The 12977-nt window shown below is 38.1% G+C and overlaps 1 protein-coding gene across 3 annotated transcripts in view; it reads left to right on the forward strand.

Annotated features, from left to right (window-relative positions):
- The window catches only part of cadm1b (cell adhesion molecule 1b), a 314331-nt gene that overhangs the window by 282144 nt on the left and 19210 nt on the right, over nt 1–12977 (forward strand). For all 3 annotated transcript variants that reach the window (XM_041813540.1, XM_041813548.1, XM_041813530.1), the window contains one exon: nt 3185–3235. In XM_041813540.1, coding sequence (XP_041669474.1) covers nt 3185–3235 — 51 coding nt within the window. The remainder of the gene's footprint in view (nt 1–3184; nt 3236–12977) is intronic.

A 12977-nucleotide genomic window follows, 5' to 3' on the forward strand; every position in this document is an offset into this window, starting at 1 on the left:
TCAAATTCCTCCCTGATACAAATGCCCCCTGAAAATATGGCCTCTCCAAAATACACTCATATTTCAGCCCTCATAATGCCAAGCCCCGAGTCATCCAGCCTGGAAATTGCCCATGGAGAATTCTTGTTCGCCTGGATATTATATGTGCCACATCCTATCCCGGCCTTTGTGAAGACCCTCTTCCTCTGAATGGCCAATTTCCCCTCTTCCCGACACTGACATTTCAGCTATCAGACCGCCTTCGGTCACAGGGAAGGAAATCTAGCCCACCCTCCTCTTCAAATACTGTGAGAGCAGAATCTCTTCCCGATACCCTGATACCCCCCTACCACCATCAACACCACCTCCGCCATACACTCCGTCCCCGGCGGCAACATTATGCTGTCCTTGATGTTTTATCATTAGTTTGGGAGTGTGTGGTCCCCCACTGCTGCCTTTTGATGGAGTGCAGCCAGTAAAGGCACAGAGACAGCCAGCCAATTTCCCCTGCTGCGTCGATGCCACAGCGAGGGGTTGTGCTATCTCACGTCCAGCACCATAGCCGGCAGCATATTCCCCTCAGCCCTCTTTAGTACCATCACATACCTGAAATGCCCTCCATCTTTGTCTTTCTGATTATTTAGTGGGGTGGGGTGGGGGGTGTTTAGTGACAGGTCTAATCAGCACAGGGTGCAGGATGCTGCTCGCGCCTGCAGCAGGAGACCACCAGGCTGGTTTAATTTGCAGTTTGACTTAATTATTGAGAGAGGCTGTGGAAAATAGCAACACCTCTCTCTGATTGTCAGACTTATTATTCAGATTTAATTAGAAAATATGTCAAAAAAGAATAACAATAGCCTCGGATAATGACATATAATCTAACACAAGGAAATACTTGCATCCTTTTCTTTGCTCCTTTAACAACAGCAGGCGTGGCTCTGTGGAGCCAACACTTTGATCCAGACTGAAAATCTTAACAGCTGTTTGATGGATGGTCATGACATTTCATACAAACATTAATGGTTCTGTAACACTTCCCAGAGGATAAAGGCCAACAGTTTCATTATCACCTGTTTCTCCTCCTGCTGACCTACAAGTTGACTTTTTTTCTTTTCTTTTTTTTCTTTTAATACCATAATTACAGGATGGATAGGTATTAAACTTGATATGGATGCCAGTGATGCCCTTACAGATGTTTGGCATTAAGCATCATACTACACAACTGAAACATACAATACAATACTAGTAAGTTGGGATCAAGCACCAACCTCTGGTGATATAAAATGACCCCCAACGTAAAAAACTGCTGTTCCTTGATTGTCCACAATAGGCTGGCTGTAAAAGCCCAAGACGTCACAATAACACCTATGTTAAAATGTTAATTTTGACAGAAAACAGCACACATTTACAGCCTGGTTCAAAAAACAAATGTGGTTTTATTTGCACACTCTGATCGCCAGGGTCTGCCAAAGAAAAAGACTTGTTAAAAATTTTCAAAATTAGAGACCCACTTGAACACATGCTGTCTCATAGATACAAGACAGAAATGTAAATGAGGATAAAATGTTAACAATTATCATTATCATAATTATTATTATTTTATTATTAAAGTTTTAGAATAATAATCATTATGGTTATTATATTACTCTCATTTTAATAATAATGATAATATGATGATAATAATTATTATTTTTATAAACAAATGGATCATTATTGTGATTATTGTTCCTCTTATATTTTTTCAATATTGTCTCTGTTACTATTATTTTCATTATTTTTATTTTTATTATCATAAACATTATTGTAATAATTGTTCATAATGTTACTTCTACCATTGTTATTATTGAAATTATTTTTATTATCATTATAATGTAATTGTATTATTATCATTTTAAATAATATTGTAATTATTATTATAATTGTTATTGCTACTGGTATTGTTATCACCACTGTTATTACTCTTCTAATTTTATTATCATTATTACTATTTTATTATTATCATTATTATTATTATTATCATTATTATTATTATTATTATTATTATTATTATTATTATTATTATTATTAATACTGGTCCATGGACTAATCATGCTCTCTTTGTGCCCTCTCAAGATGACTTTGTTTTAAAATTTGTGGGATTTAAACAAAGGTCGGTTAGGATTATTATTATGATCTACAACTTCTTTTAATAACAAAAGTAATTTTGAAAAATATTAATGGCAAAAAACAATGAAGATTTGCAACATTGAAACCCCATATTTAAGTTGAAAAAAGTGAAATGAGTTGACTGTTTTTTGTCATTTTGAAAGTTAATCATCCCTTTTTTGCTCATTGTAGGATTTAAACTTGTCTTCCTTTGTCATTTCACATTTCATGATGTGTCAAATTCAATACGGCTGCCATGCTGGTTTGTCCACAGGTCCCATGGTAGCTCAACTGGTGATTGCTCATGTGGACTTGGGTGGGATCAGCCCATATGAGACCATAATAGATCCTACTGTATGGGCAACCACAGGTCGGGCCACCACAAGCTCACATGAGACTCATATTGTAGCACACATGCAACCCATATAAGGCCTGCATGGACATGTTGGAGTAGAGTATTAAAAAATGACCATGTCCAGCTTTTTTGATGGCGTTACAAGTATAAAATTGGGAATGGCCATATACAAACTTTTATTAAACTTTGAAATATCACAGATTCAACATTTTCATGGATGTCTTGGTGCTTTTTGATTAAATGTGGGGTTTTGACTTTTTCCAAATCATCACTTTCTGTTGTTGTTTATATTCCACAGAGTGTCTCAACTTTTTAAGATATTGGGTTCAGGGGAAGAGAGGGAAACATCCATTTGTAATGTTTTTTATTTACACTCAGCATGGTCCCCTTAAGCATTTACAGATTAAAGTTTATTTCAGCTGGAAAACTCTGCCTTTTCATCTCTGCCTTGAACGCAGCATAAGTTAACATGGTGACAATTGTAAACATAACACCTAAATTATGTGAGCATTGTCCCATGTTAGCATGTTGACGTTAACATGTATGCTAGCGTGGTTTTCCCAGTCCTCAACAGAAGATAAACTTTGCATGATGTAATTTTTTACAACCCAGCTTTTCACCTTCAATGCCTTTTGTCTCTTTCTTTACTCTTGTCGTCCTTTATTTCTTACACATGTTCTTTATTTTTTTACTCTTTTCATCTAGATGCTCCCACCACTAGCCCCACACCCACCACCAACCCAGTCAACACGCAAGGTACTGTATGCCCCCACTCCTGTCCCTCTCAGAGATCCTGTGTGTGCGAGTGAATGTGAGAGATGCATGCAGAACTGATCTGGGAGAGAAAGTGTGAGGTCTTGTACCTAAGGCAAAGAGCGACTGTGGATGGCCAGTTTTAATCAGATAGTACAGCTGATGGGTGACATTGAGGACAGGTGGCGCAGGGCTGTCAGAGACACTTGTCAGAGCCCTTTTCCTGTCGCATGTTTGATCTGAAGAAACGTAGTCTCTGCTTTGCTGTTCTGCTATCTTATCAGCATCTGCAGCCGTATCTCAACCGGCCCATCCATCATATTATAATGCCCTTTACATCTTCCCTACAAATGCCACTCACATTTCATCTGTGCTGGCCCAAAAACATCAATAAGTGTTTTCTAAAGGACATATGAAAGGAGTAAAAGGTGGTTAATTTAGTACAGCAACCTTTGGCATCCTCTGTACTCACTACTTTATTCTTTGACTTAGTTTATTTCAATATTAGCCTTTTTTATTTCACGGCTATTAATTCAAAAGCACTGCTAAGGCTCGACAGATGGCAAGGCAACCTTGGGAGGTGACATTTGGATATGCCAGAATGTGACATTTTGATACAAAAACTATCCTTAAAGAATGGATCGCTTTATCAATAGCTGCTTTAGAGATATGGCAATTTTGGCCCTTTTGTCATGAGCGTTTCAGGAATTAATACAGCTATGAATCGTGGAGTGGAAACATACATATAATAAGCCTGAAACTCAGCGTGAGACTGCATCAAAAGCTCCAGTATTTTAAAGTGGCAGCTTTCAGATATCAGGGGCATACAGTTTCTGATCAAACAATTTATGTTTCAATGGGTTTTTTTGTGTGTGTACTGTATTTATAAAGAATAAGGTCAGAAGTCTCATAAATGGCACTTTATGCATTCATTTTTGACGTTTTTATCTCAGCTCACAGTATCACAGCACTCGTAGAGTAAGAAATGTTTTAAATTATTGCCTGTGAGTTTGAAATTTGCCACTTCACAGCTACGTTTTTCTCCCATGCACAAAGTTATCAGCAGCTTTCCAGTGATCAAGCTGCCTCCCTCTGGGTGTGGCTCACACCCACAGGAAGTTGCTTTTCACAAGTTGCAAGTGTGCATTACTCTGCATTTTTGCCCCCTTAAGCTCCTCTTCCTCTTCACCTCTGAGTTACAGCGATGCAGCCGACTCTGTGTTTTCTGCCGTAGCATTCCAGTAATTTCCGAAAGACAGCCCTGAAAGAGGATTTACCGTGATTTATGCAGTACATGCTGGGAGGATGTAATTGAGCTTTCTAGCAGTTCACTTCTCTTCTAAATACCCTGTCACAGGGGCAATGGTAAGCTGGCTTGCAGTAGATTGCTTTGCACTACCTTAATCAGCATAACAGCACAGCATAGCGTTTCCCCCTCGCCAATAAGGAAGTACACAGCCTGATTTTTTATTCATTCATTATAACCCGGGTGTGAATGGCACAGCCAATGGCACCACCAGCTGAGATATTCTGTCGTAATCAGAGGTCACCGAACTGCTGCTGCATATGATCCTGATTTTAAAGCTTCAATCAGTACATTGTTGTATGCATAAACTTCAGCTATCCTCACAAATACTTACATATGAAAGTAAAAGAGCCATCAGTATTAGAGATCAAACAATGCATCTCAGCTCACAATATGATACTTATCTGGTTCAAAATAGGACTTTTTATCTTTTTTATTTGTGATTTTTTTCTAAATTATAAAAAGATGTCTGACATAAAATAAGTGAAGCCAAAAATAGTAAGCATCTCTTGCTGGTTAAATAGAGTATTGCAATAATATTAAAATGATTTCAATTGACCATATTTGTATTAATCTATATTATATTGCAAGGTTTTGTTACATCCCTAATCAATATGCTGGCCTGTTAACTTTTTGAACCAAAAATAACATTCCATTATCTATGCCACTTATCCCTTTTGGGGTCACAGGGAGCTGGAGCCAAACCTGGCTGTCACTCAGCAAGAGGGAGGCTCAGCCTAATGGGAATTTCTTTGCACCAGGAGGGAACCCATGCATGCTTGCACTGGGAGAACATGCACACTCCACACAGAAAGGCCCTGTCCAACCAGGATTCTAACCAGGAACCCTCTTTTTGCAAGGCAGTAGCACTCACCACTGAGCCATCGTGCAGCCCTTAAACCAGTGACTCCTAAAGTAGGACCCCTTTGGGGTGCCTGAAGGTTTGACCAGGGGTCTATGCAAGGCTATACTAAATAAATTAATTAATTGATTAAAATATTTCATGGAGAAAGCCCCTTAACATGAATTTTCTTGTTTTCAAGGGGTCCCACACATACAGTCGTGAGTACTGTATTAGTTTAAGTTTTAGTTTAGTTTAGTTTAGCCAAAATCTGAGGCTGGAGAGAGGAGGCAGGCAACCAGAGTCAAGCTCAACACATGTAGACATACACGTGTTGCTTGACAGCCAAGGTTTTACCACTTTTAACCTATTTGTACAAATTTTTGCCCATTTTTCTTTTTTCCACTTTTTTCCATTTCTGCAGTGCCTTTTTGCCACTTTCTGCCTATTTTGCCACTCCCTTTTTATCCCCCCTTATAGGTGGCCCTGCCCCTAAGTTTCATATTTTATGATATATTTTGCTAGCTTTACTAATACATGAGTACTTGGCAGTGTCTGTATGACCAACTTTCAAGCTGCTAAAATTCATTAATCCACTCAGCAGGTGCCACAAATGCATGCTGTCATTTTTCTGGCGTATATAAGAGAACATTAAAGGGGTACTAAATTATATTTCACACTCTTCATTTTGTGTGTCACATACACACGTACAAAATGTGGATTTTAAAAATGCCAGGAATTCACTTGCCACACTTTCTCTTGTTCCGTGAAGTTCTCCTCCCCCTCGTGTTGTAGCCCTGCAAACTGTGTTCAAAGCCTGAGTGTGGTTTTGTGAAGTCAGAGCAAATGCCATGTTAAAGCACACAATCTCACAGTTGCTCGTCTTCTGTGCTGTTTCATGTTCACAAAGTTTCACGAGAGTTCATGTTGTCAGGTCTCTCAGTGTCTTAAAAGATGCAGAGAGAGAAAGAGTGCAGACCTCATGGGAGAGATAAGTCACCCTTTCATTGGAGCTTTTCTTTCATGTGTTTGGGGAAGTTTTCAGACCTTGTTTTTATTGCATATTTACACTAAAACAAAAAAGCTTTTACTTCACATCTTGACATCTTGTTTCATGAAAATGTTGAGTGACATGTGTGACCTTGTTTTCTACTGATCCAAGTACTTGTGTCAGACATATCACACTAAAAACAGGACTATAAGACTGATTTCTGAAGAAATTAACCAAGTATTTGATTATGTGCAATGCAGACTGTTGTGTTTGACATAGACATTAAATGACTTCACTCCATTTCACATTTTTAAAATAATTTTTATTGATTAGTGACTTAGCCACACATTGAAATTAACTGCCTATAATGCATAATGTAAAATCAATTTACTACCTACTATTTGGCAAATTTGCACTCTAGTAGAACATGGAGATTAGAGATCAATGCTAATGGTTAATATGGGAACATTAGGGGAAAAAACACTTTTATATGTGTGTGGTTTTTTTTTATACAGATGCAATATGAAGTAATATGCAAGCCCTTCTTACATAAATAAAATAAAGAAAATAGTACATACACTATACTCAGTGCTCACAAAAAAAAAAAAAAAAAAAAAAAACATTTCTGAGTGGCTAACACTTTCTATGCTCAGAGTAGACCGCAGGCTAAACCTTTCAGGTCCTTGCCCATTTTTCTGGATTGGTTCTTAAATAGCTGTCATGCTTTTCCAGTATGTGGTACTGGCTTGACTTGTCTCAACTTCACCCTTTCTTCCCATTAGGAAATGTACCTGATACCTGTTCTGTGGTATCTGAAGCCTGGTATGTTTTTTTGGCATCATCTTTGAAAAGATTATTAAGGAGTAGAGCTGATACTGAAATATGAAGCCAAGACTCCGCTTAGTGGCACAAACTTTTTCAAGGGGCAAAAAGAAAAAAAAGGGCACAAACAGCACGTTCTCGCCACTGAAGTGGGCACTAAGTTTCATGTGTTTTCGAGGGCACTTTATCTTCCCCCAGAATATTTTCAATTAAGTAGATGCCATTTCCTGTATTCTAGTGCATTTTAACACCATATTAGCACAAGATAATCCAAACTGGTTCTGTGAGATATAGTTCTGGTTCAATATAGATCAAAAAAGGGCCCAACATAAAAGTCATTGCAACAGTAGTGTTTTGCCAACCGGGAGAGCACTTAAGCACACATTTTTACCACCCAAGAGGGCAGTTTATCATGTTTTAACCAGCCAAGGGGGCAGTTTAGTGTGTTTTTTTTCTACCTAGGAGGGCAGTTTAGTGTGTTTTGCCAACCAGGAGGGCACTTTAGCATGCGTTTTGGCTCCCAAGAGGGCACTTTAACACAAATTTTGCCTCCCAAGAGGGCACTTCAGCGTGCATTTTTCAACAATTGGGCCATGAGGGGGGACGACCGCCCCCCCGTGCACACCACTGACTCCACTGTCAGAGAGTATCGCTAGAGAAGCATCAGGAGTGACTGACCACAAAAGAATCAAACCCATTTTCTGGGAAAATATTCTTTGTCTCCTTGCCAAGACAAAAAGCCACAGTCAGAGAACCCAGTACAACATCGCCTCAATGCCCTCCATTGTTTTTGTGTTGGACTTTACAGCAGTTTTGAGCAGCTGCCCCACCTATGTTGAAGACAGGAGCATAAAAGTACAGACTTTTGTATTTTAGTATATGTACAGGTACTCTGGTTTAATTTAATTTGAGTAAAAAAGTACTGGTCTATAAATCTACACAAATAAAAGTAAAATAATAATAATAATTTAAAGTTTACTTTAAGTACAGTGTTAATTGAACTCATAGAATTGAATTTAACACTCAAAGTTCTCTATGTAAAAAAATCTGTGGCAAGCAGAAAGTCAAGCTTATACAAAAGCAATACATACTGATGAAGAATATGCTCTATGAGTCCTTTAGGAACACCTAAAATTAAAGGTGTGAATTCTAACTCAGTGGATAACTTAACTCATGGTGCAAATGTATGCCACATCATAAACAACAACAATCCACCAGAAACATGGACCAAAAAACCCCAACAGAGATCACTGGGATCACAGGCAACATCCAGTCACAACCAAATACATATAAAACACATCTAAACACTATGCACAGGCTTTTTTAAGATTATAAGTCCAGGCAAGACAAAATGGTTACAAAACAGCTGAGGGCTTAGAGGGTTAAGAGCAAACAATTGTATCACAAGTAAGTGGTTAAAATTGGATCCCCCAAACTATAATACAATATGCTGACTGAAAATCAATGGGAAATTTACCAGAAGGAACAAATGACATACTGTATGCTCTGAGACGACAAAAGAAACACTATTACAAGAAGACAGAATCGTATCATCTCCATATTAAGGCAGTAAAATAATTTGATGTATTCTAAACATTAGCATTTGTAGCATCAGTTCATTAATAACCTCTGAGACATTTAGATATGGCAGTAAGAAAGAGGACGTTTACAAAAGAGAACTGGAAAAAATGTGAAAATGAAATAATGAGATAGAAAACCTGAGGTAAATATTCTTAATAAAGGAAGAACTAAGGTGCTCTCTGAGAGAAATTTCAGTGCATAAATTAACAAAATTTAAATGAGTTGTCAGCGAACATTTCAAAACACAGCTGGAATATTTAGCAACATGCCAAGTACATTTATTAAACACATTATTAAGTGCTGATAAAATGTCATTCCAATGGCATATATTACCCCTAAAATATAACAGCTTTTGAAAATCTGTTGTGTATTAACATAACTTGGATGGTGAAAGTATCACAGAAGGATAAAACAGCCCTTCACCGGTTCTTCATCACTAGTCGAATTTCTTTCTGGGGGAAAGAGGGTAGAATTTACCCAGAATCCTCGGCTCTGAAGGCATAAAGGGAGTCTGTGGCGATTATACTCCAGCTCGTCAGATGCTCAGAGATGATCCAAGGCAGGGACATCATATCCCGGCTAAGCCGTCAGTAACCCCCTTCTTCCCCTGTGCTAGTCGAGAGGAGCCAGAGGGAAGACAGGGAACAAGGAATTATGTTGTCGACTTGATTAAAAAGGTCTTATGTTTCTGCAGAGCTGCAGTTGGGGGTAAATTGTTGTTTAGCATGATGGTTGGACCTGTGATGACAGATCTAAAGGAGTATATATAGTTGGGAGGAAAACACTGAAGAGGCTCCAGGGTGGGGTAGGTTAAACTAGTGGTTGTGCTTTATGGATGAGATGAGCTGGAAAATAGCTGCCAATAAGGCTGGCCACACACTGGAGCTTTTTAAATCTTAAACCATTTTAAAACATGGGAGACCTGGACATAAGGACAGTTTTTCATTGTATGATCCTGTGACACATACCAAACTCTCAGACCAGTGGAGATGCACGACCTCAGGGTCGTTTCCACAAATGTGTTCGTGACACAGACCATGTAAAACATGATCACGTCACTGACATTCTTTTAGCTTTGAAAGAGGTGTTTTGTAGCCAAACGATGGTGCCCACCATATTGGAAATGTTATCTTCACCTGACTAATAACAGGCAAAAAGATGGATCTGAAGCGTGCCCTAATCTTCTTGACATCAGAAGCCCTGTACCATATTGATAGTTTGTTTTTTATTTTGGCCGGTGAGGGTGAACCGGCATCGACACCAGTGGCAGCGTCTCAAAAGTTCAACAACTTTAATCTGCGAGCATGGGAATAGGGGACAAAAAAGCTGCTGAGGACACTAAACTCAGAACTACATTGATTATGTATTGGGAAATGGGTGCTGCCTGCAAAAAAGAATTGTGCCAACAGGCACAGACCTAAGCTCTTAGCCTGAAGGCTAAAACAGGTGAAATTAGGTAGTTAGAGTTGACTGTTTTTCAGATTAGGGCTGATCAAGAGCTGTTGTTTAAACTCAGATAATGAAGAGCTGATCAACCACAGAAACAGAACTGGATCACAATTGGATGATGATCCATCACATCCAAACTCTTTGCAGGACTGATGGCCTAATCTTCGGTCCTCCCACCACACGGTTTCTCTTCACTCAACGCATTGAGCATAGCTGCTACTGCGTTTTAAAGACTCTCATGGACATAGAAGTAGAAGTAGCAAACACTGATGAAAAATGTGTTTATATAAAGTGTTCTGCTAAGACTTCGTTACAGCTTCCCTTTAAATCATAAATATGATACATTTCTCTAAAAGCATGTATTTAAATTTGCATATTTAATTGTATTTACTTTAAAATTTTAAAATAAGGAGATATTGGGCTGTTTTTTGTTTTGCTTTTCTCTTTTTTTATCTCATGTTTAATACATTACAACCTGTACTAATACCACTGATAGGTCTAAATAACACTCAACTGAACAAAATATTGATACAGAATGAAATGTGTATTTTGAAAATGTAAATAAGTATTTGTAGATAATTTGTTGTACTAATGTTAGTAATGTTAGTAATAGCTCAACCAGGACAAAACTCAGGTTTTAGTCATTGGTACAGGGGCCAAGAGAGAGAAACTGGTCAGCAAACTCAAAGCATTATCTTTTAATCTGTGTCAGCAGGCAAAAAATTTAGGGGTTTTATTTGACTCAGATCTTAGTTGTGAACCACATATCCGTGATATCACCAAGAAAGCATTTTATCCTTTAAATAATATAGCCCTAGTGCAACCATTTCTCTCCCAAGCCAATGCAGAGACATTAATTCATGCTTTTATCACTTGTAGAATAAATTATTGTGACACTCTTCTTTCTGGTCTTCCGAAAGAGAATATTTCACAACTCCTCTAGAACTCGGCTGCAAGAATGCTGACAAAAACCACAAAGAGCGCACATTTTACACCAATTTTAAGGTCTCTGCATTGGCTACCTGTCTGTTTTAGAATAGGTTTTAAGATTATTAACCATTTTTTAAAGCTTTTTGTGGTCTTGCCCCTTCTTACTTATCTGATTTGCTTTTACCTTATGAGCCCAGTAGAGCTCTCAGGTCTTCAGGAAGTTCTCTGTTAACAGTACCCAAAATCGGACCTAAAACTTACGGTGAGGCATCTTTTTGTTCCTACGGTCCACGTCTATGAAACAGCTGACCTGTAGACCTGAGGGCTGCACCAAACTCAAGACCTACCTTTTTGCTTTTAAGTAAAATTTAGTTTATCATCTTAATTTTGTCTGTGTTTCAGGTTTAATCTCACTATATTTTACTTTTAGGATTGCCTTTTATTAGTTTATCCTCTTAACATAACTTTACCAAGCTCTCTTTTTGTGTTTTTTTAATACAGTTTTATTGAGCTATATTTTGTTTTTATTATTTTAGTATCCTCTCATTCTGTTTTTATTTCATTTACCGTCACTTTGTTTTAAGATTTTACCCTAATTTCCAGTGTTTCCTCATTATGAATTTTAAGATGGTGTTTCCTCAGTATGCCTGTTTGAAAGGAATTCATTATTTTTGGCATAGCTGACAGATTGGGGAAGAGGGTGGGGGGTAGTGGGTGAGGGATGGGGGGTAAACTCATGTATTTGTCTTTTAATTTTCTGTTGTGTGTAAAGCACTTAGTGCTACATTTCAATGTATGAAAAGTGCTATACAAATAAAGCACCATTAAAGCATTTATCACTAAGCTTAGAATGGCATGTAAACCAGTTAATAATACTTAATATATGCAGAGCTCCACGCTGTATTAATGCTAAAGGTGTAAACTTATTGTAAAATGTAAAGATGTAACCGTATCGTTATGTAACAATATTGCAGTGACGAACCTATCATCATTTGCGCTTCACCCGCTGGCTTGATCTAACGGCGTAAAAATAGTGGATGCTACAAGAGACGAAGGAGAACTGAGTGACATGTTTTAGAGATTGCGGAGGCTCCAGTGACTTTTAAATCTGCCGTGTGGAAGCATTTTGGTTTCTTAGTGACAAGAAATGAGAAAAGAGAAAAGGTGATGGACAAACAAACAATATGTAGAACAGTGAGAGAGCTCACTAGGTTTGTCAGTGAATATATCGCCAAAGACCTACAGCTGTTTTCAGTGGTGGAACACGAAGGTTTTAGAAGTAAGTTAACAACTGGAGCCAACGTATAAATAGATATTTTTTAAGCCTACTGCACACCTATGGCACTTTTTTGCACGTATGGTAATATTCAAAATGCAATTGGAGTTTGTGTTTGCATCATGCGTTTGTTGTTTTTGCCTTTTTTTGATGCCGCAATAAATAACTTACAGTGGACCTGTTACTGAGGTGTTTTCGTACATGAGATTTTGATATTGTTACATCCCTAGTAAAATGTTACCAAAGAATTCATCCCCTGTAGGATATTCACCTGTAGAGAAATTCACTTTTAAAACCAAAACCTTTCTTTGAACCACGCTGTAAATATGTTTATTTCTACTGCAACAATGGGCGCTTTAAACTGGGGCCAAATGGCGATCCACTGGCTGTTGCAGCCAGACTGCTGTTTGTTGCATTTCCACACTGACTTCATTTTCACAGCACCAGAGGTTGCTGCTTGGTCCAATAAACTCTGCAATTTTGTTTCAGGCAAAATTTGCAGACTCTACTCCTGGCATGATTTCATACATGTCAGTTTGCTCCGTCAGC

This window comes from Cheilinus undulatus, linkage group 2, assembly GCF_018320785.1.
Source record: "Cheilinus undulatus linkage group 2, ASM1832078v1, whole genome shotgun sequence".
Lineage (NCBI taxonomy): Eukaryota > Metazoa > Chordata > Actinopteri > Labriformes > Labridae > Cheilinus > Cheilinus undulatus.